Here is a 10,410-nt window from a genome sequence, read left to right as displayed (position 1 = left end):
GCAGAATTCTTGCATATTAAGTCTTTAATTTTTTAATTTGCATTATTTTAAAAACACATTTTTAGGGTATCAAAATGGTTTTATGTCTCTGTTTTTGGCACCAGGTGTTGATTAAACTACAATACCAACGTTTAACTGTTACCTTATGCAATAGTCTACACCTTGACATTGAATAACATGCATTTCTTTCTGATATTTCAAACTTCAGAGAATAAACAGGATAAATCCACGGAACAAAAGCAGCTCTGTAGGAGGGAACTGAAATAAAACAAGTTTGAGTCAATTACGTTGAAAAACATCCTTTTAATAGGTCCGTGCCACACACTAGTGAAAAATAAAGCTCCTACAAAAGAATGATACTTTTATTCCACAATATCTTAAATAAAGTAACTTCAAGTACTCTTGACTTGGGTACAAAAAAATCTAGCTGCCTCCATCAGGCCACAACACACAGCAAGGTTCAACACAGTGGTTACAAATGGCCTTAGGTCCTCTGTATTGTGGCAGATTACGAGGAAATGCATCATGGAAGCATAACTGAATGCTTGTTGTTCCTTTTTTTTCTTCTTATGATGAGGAATGATTTCTGTGTCACTGTCCAACTTTGGAGGCCTTGTTGGATTGAACTCATATTAAAAAAATAACGTTGTGATAAGAATGAAAACTAAAAACAATAACATCCCCTACATGCCCCTGTTGGAAGGGTAGGCACTACCAAGATTAAGGATACCACAGTGTTTGCAGAGGATATGTATATACTGTACAAACAATATTTATGATAATGTTTTCATCACGTTCACTAAAATAGAATGCTACAATCATTCTAAGGCATAAACAATATCTTAATATTCTTAAACAATTTTTACACATCGTTCCAAACAAGACATAATATTGACATTAATAAACAGTATATACACATGAATCGCCATTGTCTAACTGTTCCTCTGCCGTTCCTGTAAATAAATGCAGTTTTACAGTTTGATCAAATGAATACAGTCCTCTGATGCCCCAAAGCACTGAACAGTGTAAACAGTTTTTTTTTTCTTGGCTTTGTTTTGATATTTGGGAGAAAAATTATAACACAAAGACACATTCCTTTTTTTTTTTAATTCAAAGCAGTTCAGCTGATTCTTCCTTTTCATAGAAAATGAAGTGGACCTTGATTCATAAATAATTATTACAAAATTAAATACATTCACTATAATACGATTAAATAACAAAAGACTATTTACAAGTAGTGGAAAGTATTCTAGCGCAGACACATCAGTGACAGTTGAGGATTAATTCAGTGCAGTGTTCTGAGACAGGGAATGGTATTGCACTACGACACCCCATTTCTCTGGGACTCTTTGGGGCTTTTATCCCTGTTGTAATAAAATCCAGCGCACCTCATGTAACGACTTTTTCTTTCTTCTTCTCAAGGTGACACCCCGGGTTCCTTATCAAGGATTTGACTTCTTCTTCCATCCCGCAAAGCCGCATTCTCCATCAGAAAACAAAGTAAAACCAGGTGCTCCGGTATGAAAAGTTGAATGGGTTTATGGGGAGAATCTGAACAGACGTTTAGTTTGTTTGTTTCAGAAGCTCCGTCCAGCGCTTCTCAAAGAACTTCCTCATGTTATGACCAGCTCGACCAATGTCTGAATTGTCTTCATTGAATTTTTCACAGTTATCAAACACCAAGTTGACGTCAATGATGAAAGTCTCCAGGTTTTGATACCTGAGATAAAAATAAAACATCTTACTGTTAGAAAGTACAACTTACATAGAGCTGATGCATCACATGCTGCAGTGTAACTAAAACTCATTTTCTCAAAAACACCACTCTGACTTTAAATTCTGTGCAAAGGCCCAGAAGGCTTTCACTAGAGAAGAGAACAAACAGAAGTGAAGGGAACTTACTGGCTGCTCACAAGCTTCTCACGTATGGTGGAGAAGTCCATCGGTTTCTTGATGACCTTCCTGTAGCCGGGGACCGATTTCAGGTTGACGGGTGTGAGAAAAGGCCATGCATCCTGATGCCGCTCCAACTCAGCAAGGAGTACCCTGTTGGAAACACAAATACACATAAATACACACACAGTTAGACACAAGCCGAGAATTTCATCTGTGAGAGGAAAAGCCTTCTTTGTCTTTTCACGGGGATTTTCTTCTTCCTCATAGTTCTTCCAACTATAATCTATATGTTTATGTTAACAGTGGATCACATATGTGTTGCTTGTAGTAATGAACCACCAGAGAATTATCAACTGTCTCTGTCCTCCTCAGTTCTACAGCGACTCGAAGCATCTTCAGCTCACGGTTTTACAACCAACATAACTTAATCTGTATCTTTGTATGTGCTTGCTTGTGTTTTTGATGTCTTTAAAATGCAATTTTAATATTTTCTTAATGTCTTTTTTTGTTTTTCAGTGTATATAAGTCTCCGTAAAGCACTTTGAATTGCCTCATGTCTGAATGGTCCTATAGGAACTTTACTGTTTTTGATTCACAAAATTTCGGCCGCAGCTAGCAAAAAAACAGGCTCAACAAACCAACCTGTTCATCACAAAAACTGCCTACAAACAAAGTAAGTGACTGGCTGGTGATCATAGTGGAGCATTTAGCAAATATAGAGCCAGATTTTTCCCTCAGGAGGTGGTAAAACAGAGCTAAAAACCAGTGAATATTATATACATATTCATCAGGTGGACACAAACATGACTCCAAATGAATGATGATGGAGCTCTGCATCTCTTGGATGTGTAAATAAACAGCTGTTTGCAAACAAGCTTGCCATATGAACTTAAAAGATGTTAATAATGTCAGTGTTTGTGTTTACAGCTTGTTCCTGCTGCCCCGAAGTGGCCAAGAAAATATTAGGTAATGTCTGTGTTTTTATGAGCTAATAACAACCAACACCACCTTAAAATAAACCAGACTTATGGCTACAACAAATGAGAGGTAAACATTGCTAGAAAATAACAAGCGGACAGGGTTAAACCAACAAATAATTTGATTTACTGATAAATGAAATAATCTTGATTCAGTCTTACAGTTGATGGCAGTCACCGTACAACTGTTGCGAAGAGCGCGATGTACAAATGAAGAATTCAACAGACAGACAAGTATGAGCAGGCCAGAGACACATACCTGCATAGTCCCAGGTCCCTGTTGTTGTCTCGAGCCGTCTTGGCTCGCTTCACACATGCAGGGCTCTCCTGATTGGCTGCTGGCAGAGCAGGTGAGCTCTCCTCTGTTTTTCTCTTCCTGCTGGTGTCTTTTGCTCCTTTCTTGGGTGTGCTGCTGGCGCTGGCCGGGTCATCCTCCGACACGTCGCCGTTACCCGCCTGCTTCCCGTTCTTCTTTGTCTCTCCGCCTTTCTTACCACCTCCAGCGGTGGATGCTACTTGTTTGCTTGGAGGTTTTTTGTTTTTTGGAGATGGACCACTTGCCTGCACAGAGTGAAAAATGCATTGACTGAGTTCTGTTGCAATCAAAACTAATAGAATAGCATCCACTTACACAGATTTATGATACTAATACTGGCCTTTTCTAAATAATGTCATACACCACCAATATTTTTTGTTCCATCTCTGACAACATCTTCATAAAAAACATTCTGTAAAGCTTGAAATAGCTTCCAGCTTCTCAGAATTTTATTAGTATGAATATGAATGGATGATTTTATTGTGACTTAATGGGATACAGGCCAAGTCCAGACTGCAGACAATAAAAGATGAGAGGGAACGTAATAAAACTTTAGGGGAAATGTATAATCCTTGCAGTTGAACCTGTGTTACATGTCGTTTTCTCTCCCTCTCCTCTTATTTCCTCTCGGCTCTCTGTCCACTTTCAAATAAAGGCATAAAAAGCCTCAAAATATTTACATAAAATAGTCCTCGAGCATGAAAGTGGCTGAATTTTGAGTACTTTTGCAAAATAACAAAAATATCTGTTTTGGCTGTCGTACCAATATTTACCTGAACCTCTAAATTACACAGGAAGGTGTGAATTAAATGCAAAACATGAACACAAAGTGATCCACTGGAGAGAGATGGCAACGCATTATAAAAGGCTCTGCTACCTTGGATATGCAGGCTGGGCAGTACCAGTCTCCCTCTGGGATACTGGTGATCTTGGGTTTGTGACAGTAAGTGTGGCAGCCTTTATCACAGCCATCACACAGCAGGAGGAGGTCCTCGTTATCCCCCTTCCTGCATATCTGACAGTACTGAAAAAAAAAAACAAATGCAACCATTAACATCGAATGTACACTTCCTGAATAGACTTTGACTTTAATTGCTGTGATTCTAGAGAGAGATGAAGTCCCGCCTCTTCCGGTGTGCCCTATGTGACCTTATTTTGTACAGTAGTCAATGGGGAGAGACAAATAAGCATTTGATGCTGTTTGAATTGTGCCATGAATTACACATGATGATGTTTGTGTCGTAAAGATAAAATACCATTTGGTTTTGTGTAAATGACATCGTCTCACTCAGTATACATCACAAACATGACCTTCACCGTGGTGCAGAGAAGTATTTAAAAAGGTAAAAATCAAAAGGACTCGACCCCTCTATTTTATCTGCTGCTCACCACTTTCATGATGGACCTCTCCCAGGCGATGGACTTCTGCAGTTGCTGGATACACATGGCCAACTGGGCAGCACTACGCACTTCAGTCAGGGCCTTCCTCCACACCTTCATACCATGGGCCACCTCCTCCTCACCGCTGAGAGAAGATAATGAGGTGATGAGAAACAAGAATGCACACACATATGTGAATTATGCTGGTGTATTTACACGCGCACAAGCAGTAAACTGCATCAGTTGACCCGGCCGCCAACAAGACAGCAGACCTGAAAGAGCTCCAGCTGTGCAGAGACAGGCATGAGGATTTTAGGGGTGTAGGGCACCAGGGAGAAGTTCACACCGATTTTTGTTATGTTAAGGGGACGTTCATGCAGAAAGAGTGAAGGAGTAAAACCTGTGTAAGTGTATGCTGAAGAGTGGGAGCCATGAGTATGCCCATAACCAAGGTTACTGATGCACAACACCATGCAGATGACTGCAGAAAGTAACAGTAAACCAGTAAATAATGCCTATAGAGGAAATGAAGCTGAGTGGAGTCCCCACCCCTCCCAAAAAACTGCACAAGACCAAAGAAACGAACAAAAAATGCAACAAGCCACCACAAAAAACCTGCTGTGAAAGCAGCAAAGACCCTCACTTTTTGAGTAGTATGGGAAACATGAAGCACACACAGAGAGAGGAAAAGGGTCTCAGTGGGAGAGTGGGGAGCTTTGGTTGGAGAAATGACCTACCCTTCCCTGTCAGCACTAGTGGATGGGGCGGGGGCAGGGACAGTGACCGTACCCACATTATCCAGCCTGATCTGAATGGTGGTACCTAAGGGGCTCCTCAGGTACCTTCTCTCGATGTTGCGCTCCAGATCGGCCAGACGTGTCACTGCTATGTCCAGCGGGTTGTCCGGGTGACGCATCACCCCGCCCTTCTCCCCCCGCTCCTCTGGATGCTCCTTGGAGTCCTTGGGTTCCTTATCTCCGGCGTTCGCTGACGCTGGCGTCGTTTTGGTTGGCGGCTTGTGCTCGTAATACACCAGGTCCTCCCGCTCAGACTGAGGGTCCGGGAACGTCCAGCCCTGGGGGAGGAAATCAGCTGTTCAGTCTTTTGGCCTCTGATTACACGTGTTTAACCCTCAATGACCAAGAACTATTTTGGGAAGACTCTCTAAAGCTCTCTAAAGCTGAGAAACTCCACTTTACATGAGTTTTTAAAGCATTTGGATACGATTAGCAGTTCAAACCATATTAAGCATTTTAGAACAATAGTTATTTTTAGCTGCTGGCAGCTGTCGAGGTCTTTGAGGGTTAAACACATTTTTTACACTTACTAACAAAACTTAAAGGGGGTATTTGTGTTCTTGTGCTAGTTTTTTACCTTGACCTGCAGGCTGGCTGCGGTAACCTTCCTCTCCAGCTCCTCCACCTGCTGCAGCACGGCAATGTCCATCTCCATCGCCTGCTCCTCAACACACCAGCCCCGCACCGACTCCACGCTGACCTGGCTTTCCTCCAGCTCATGCAGCTCGATCATGGCCACTAGATGGATGAAATGACAGATATCAGTCAGCCAGAAATACACAACTAATGCAGCTGAACACAGGTTTTCATGTGTCTGCGAGGTGTTCAGGGATCATTAAGAACTTTCTTCTTTACCTGTATCTATGGGTATAAAATCTACTTTCTTGTTCATGAAGCCAAGCTACATACAATAATTATATGCTGAGAAGAGGTGTTGAGACACTCACCATCTCTGTGTTTGGTGCAGACCTGGGGGATGATCTCTATGTATTTCTGCATCTGCCTCTGGAGGCCCTTCTCTCTGGTGCCTCGGCTGTGTAGAGCACTGACTAAAGCCCTCAGCTCGTCGATGTCAGACACCCGCCACCACCCTGTCAGCAACTCTGAGACAATGAGCACAAACAGGCATGTAAGCCAGAAGACACTCAACATACATCACTGTAAAAAGGTGCTTCGTTCAGCTTTGTTATACCCAAATGAAATTGCGTACAGCAGAGCAGAACGTTCCCTAATCCAATTATATTGGATTATTCAAGCAAGTGAAATCTTTTCAGGCAGGTGAAATCTTTTCAATTAAAAAACGGGGGTTGACTACTTTCATTCCTCTCAATGTATCGGTGTCACTCACCCTCTGGAATAGGACGAGGTAAGGGGTGGTCCAGGGATTTGGGCATCTCCAGGGCAGGAGAGGGCATGGATGAGGTTTTCTCAATGCGAGGTAAAGGTGATTCACTCTTACTGGAGACACTTGCTGCTGTGTTGCCCTCCAGAGAGTGACCTGGCATGGGGCTGGGGCTGCTGCACAGAGGCAGGCTGGGACTCATCATGCCACTGGGCCAGCTTCCAAAAGAAACTCCCAGCAATGAGCCACCTGACTTCACCTGGGGAGAAAAGAGGAAAAACAAAAGGGTGAGGGAGGTGGAGGTAGAGGAAAGTACAAGTCCCAGTCGATGTGATATGTTAACACAAAACACAGCTATCTCTATTTGGCCAGCAGCCTCACCTGCAGGGCTGACAGTGGGTAGTTGAGGAGGCCAGCTGGGTGGTGCGGGCTGGCGGAGGCTGAGGCAGCAGAAGGGGTGAGAGGCAGGGCAGGGGACTGAGGTGGGGATCTGGGCCTGGCTGGGGTGGAGGATGCCTGGGGAGACACGCGGGGTGCTCCTGTAGGAGTCGTGGTGATGGAAGCGAGGTCACAGGGGTTGCGAGGGAGCAGACTGAACCAGTGTCCGCTCCGCTCGGTCAGGACTCTGAGTAGCTGGTCATTGTTTTGGAATGCGAGGTATTGAGACGGGGAGGAGGTTGGAGGAGTGTTCCCTGGGCTTTCACGTGGGACAGATAGAGAGGTTGAGGCCAGGGGAGGGATGTTTGTAGTGTCATTAGTGGTCACAAGTGAGGGGGTTGTTGCTACTGTCATCGCAGAGGTATTGTGAGCAGGGGACGATGATGTCACTGTGGCTGTGGCAATAGGAGTACTCGTGGGGCTGCCATTTTGCCTCACATGGGGACTCTCCTTGTCCTCCCCCTTCACAGTTTCTTTGCCAACGTCCTTGTTGACTTCCCGGAACGTGCACAGTTTGGATACACAGCCTGGTTGCTGGTAGAAGCGGGTCGGGGAGTTTTTCTTCTCGTCATGCTCCTTTTCCTCCTCATTCTGCTGCTCCAAGCCTTGTGTTCGAGGGTTCTTCGCATCGAGGTTGGCGGTGGTTTTCTCCTTCTGCACCTCGATCTCCTGAGGTTCATCTTTGACCTTGACCTCCTCTGCTGCTCTCCTCCTCCTCTGTCGCTCCTCCTCCAGTTCCTCTGGAGCTGTAGGGAAATGAGAGGTGGTTGATATTACAATTGAGTACTCATTATTCTTTAACATCTTTCTATACTTGCTTTTGGAAGATAAGTGGAGTTGTGGATCACAGTTTAGAGATGAAAGCTCAAACTAGTCTTCAAGATTTAAAATTAAAATAAAGTATCATCAGCGTATCTCACACTTTCAAAAACAGCTGAACGTGCAGCTAAACAGATACACAGACGATAGTCCTTCCTTCCTCTTCCTGCAGCATCAATGCTGTTATCATGATTTGTATTTTCTAGATGTATTTTCTGGCATCTTCATATAAGAATTCATATAATTGTGTGTGTAACTACCTTCTCCACTCTCCATGGCTTCAATGAAGACCCCTCCGCAGTGGGGAAGCACCCAGTACCGGCGGCGGTAGCGGTCCTGGCCATACATCATGGAGCGCAGAGAATGGGATATTTCAAACAGCTTTCTTCTGGTCTGATGATGTTGCTGCAAGGTTACAAGACATCAAACAAACTCAAACAGTGATTTCTATGCATTATTTTGATCTATAGACCGTCAAGAAAACAAAAGACAATTATGGTACCTAATGTCCTTTTGTAATCAGTGTGATATATTAAGCATTACATGGTATGTTAATGAGGTAATTTATTAAGCGAATTAATGCCTTCATTAGCAAATAGCCCTACATCAGCGTACATGTTCATAAAATGTACAAAACACATTGTTGTTTTTAATACACAGCATATATAGGTTGCAGCTATTTTAAGAAAAGAAGTTCTCCATCATTTTCCAAAATGTAATCTATTATCAAAAGTGTAGGAGGCATTTGTGTTGTTAACTCTTTAGTATTGCATTTAAACAATAAACACATCTTCATGGGAACATACAGTGAAGACCTGTACAACCAAACAACAATAATACCCGCTTTTCTGTGCTTTATCTCTTCATAGTTGTTTCCCCAAGAGAATTTGTTTATCTCTCTGTCTGTCCCGTTTTTTAATCAAACATTATCAGTGTCAACCAACCATGCGTTCATTTTCTGATGCCTTATAAATTTATGTTAATGGGTATTAACTTTGTAACAGCACTTGCACAATTCAAAGAAGAACATACCTTGGCTAATTTCTCAATCTGCTTCTCCAGCTCCTCGAGACTGGTGGCTTGATCAACTTCATCCTGACAGGACAAAACAAACTTTAAATGTCTGCCAGCAACTTTTAAAAGTCAGTTTTCATACTGGATCTGTCGATCTGTTTTTACCTCGTCATATGTTTCCACTTTTTTAACCTTCTTCATCTCTTCCTCCTCCTCATCGTCCTCGTCCTCTGCCTGGTCATCGCTGTCTTCATCGTCATCATCATCATCATCGCTGTCTCCACCCAGTTTCCTCTTGCGTTTGGCGGCAGAGGACGGAGTGCAAATGGACTGGTTCTCTTCCACACCCATACTGGCCTCCCTCCTCCCAGTGCGTTTGGCATAAATGGTCTTCAGTCTGTGAAAACACACACAGGTTCAGTATGATAGTGTACAGATAATTAGATCAGTTCATTTTAGTATTAAAGTAAACTTACTTCTTCAGTTTTCCCTCCATAATGATCTTGTCCTTCCTCATGTTTGCCATCTGATCCAGGCTCTTGTCAATCTCGCTGCAGGAGGAAATGCAATGTTGTTACATATACATGTAGATATTTTTGGCATTCTCAGAAAGTAATGACAAATATATTGAGAAAAATATAAAAACTCAAGGGGACTCAGAACTAGCTACAGGCGAAGTAAAAAAGTTTAATAAGCTAGAATCCCCGAGCACAAATTAATACTTGCATAATTTGCTTACAATCAAAAGGACCCTGCAAATTACTGCTCCCTACTGCAGCTTTATTAAGCATTCTCCACTGCATCAATAAAACATACCATTATCGGCTAATGAAGAGGTTTAAGCAATATAAAAACACATACAGTGCACGGTAGATGAATATATTCTTTCAGTGGTGAACAAGAGTGTTAGATTTCTTATTTAGTTTTTTTTAATTATGTGAGTCCAGAGAGTAGACCAAGTACTGCAGACCACTTTATAACCATCTAACAATGCGTCCCTGATGCAGAGTAGGTTAAGAAAGTACTGCACAGTACTTCTTCTCCTACCTGATAACAGGTTTGCTGCATGCCAGCTCATTAGCCAGGAAGCCCAGGATTGAGGCCTTCTGGGCAGGCGTGTGGGCCTGGAAAGCCTTGGTCTTCAGACTGAGGGCCAGAGGGGCCAGTTCTGTGTTGGCACAATGGGCTCCCATGTACATCTGTAGCACCTCAGACACATTATCCCTGTTGATGCCAACGTTGGTCAGGTGATCCCCAAGCATGGTCTTTGTCTGATAGAGAAGAAGAGGATCAAGTTATGAACACTTCCTTTATAAATTTAAATTTTAGGCTTGTTATTTGCCATTTTAACATTATTATCAAAGTAATGTGCATGTACATTTATTTGCATTAAAGGAAACCTTTAATCTAAGCAATAAAACCATAGCACAA

General features: G+C 42.7%; 1 protein-coding gene across 11 annotated transcripts in view; it reads right to left on the bottom strand.

Moving 5' to 3' along the window:
* Positions 1-283: 283 nt before the first annotated feature.
* Positions 284-10,410, bottom strand: part of baz2ba (bromodomain adjacent to zinc finger domain, 2Ba) — a 69,102-nt gene continuing 58,975 nt past the window's right edge. For 6 of the 11 annotated variants that reach the window (XM_084381874.1, XM_084381877.1, XM_084381878.1 and 3 more), the window contains 15 exons: positions 10,027-10,250; positions 9,456-9,530; positions 9,145-9,376; positions 8,998-9,060; positions 8,226-8,370; positions 7,090-7,892; positions 6,715-6,967; positions 6,314-6,469; positions 5,944-6,104; positions 5,307-5,644; positions 4,579-4,714; positions 4,067-4,213; positions 3,133-3,434; positions 1,903-2,046; positions 284-1,720 (listed from right to left, as the gene is read on the bottom strand). In XM_084381874.1, the coding sequence (XP_084238000.1) occupies positions 1,564-1,720; positions 1,903-2,046; positions 3,133-3,434; positions 4,067-4,213; positions 4,579-4,714; positions 5,307-5,644; positions 5,944-6,104; positions 6,314-6,469; positions 6,715-6,967; positions 7,090-7,892; positions 8,226-8,370; positions 8,998-9,060; positions 9,145-9,376; positions 9,456-9,530; positions 10,027-10,250 (3,336 nt within the window). In that variant the 3' untranslated portion in view covers positions 284-1,563. The remainder of the gene's footprint in view (positions 1,721-1,902; positions 2,047-3,132; positions 3,435-4,066; positions 4,214-4,578; positions 4,715-5,306; positions 5,645-5,943; positions 6,105-6,313; positions 6,470-6,714; positions 6,968-7,089; positions 7,893-8,225; positions 8,371-8,997; positions 9,061-9,144; positions 9,377-9,455; positions 9,531-10,026; positions 10,251-10,410) is intronic. The other 5 variants (XM_084381880.1, XM_084381883.1, XM_084381884.1 and 2 more) reach the window with 1 other exon arrangement.

The sequence above is a fragment of the Pagrus pagrus genome (genome assembly GCF_965226575.1).
Source record: "Pagrus pagrus genome assembly, chromosome: 1".
Lineage (NCBI taxonomy): Eukaryota > Metazoa > Chordata > Actinopteri > Spariformes > Sparidae > Pagrus > Pagrus pagrus.
The sequence above is the reverse complement of the archived record's forward strand: the minus strand, read 5'-3'. Positions and strand labels throughout refer to the sequence as shown.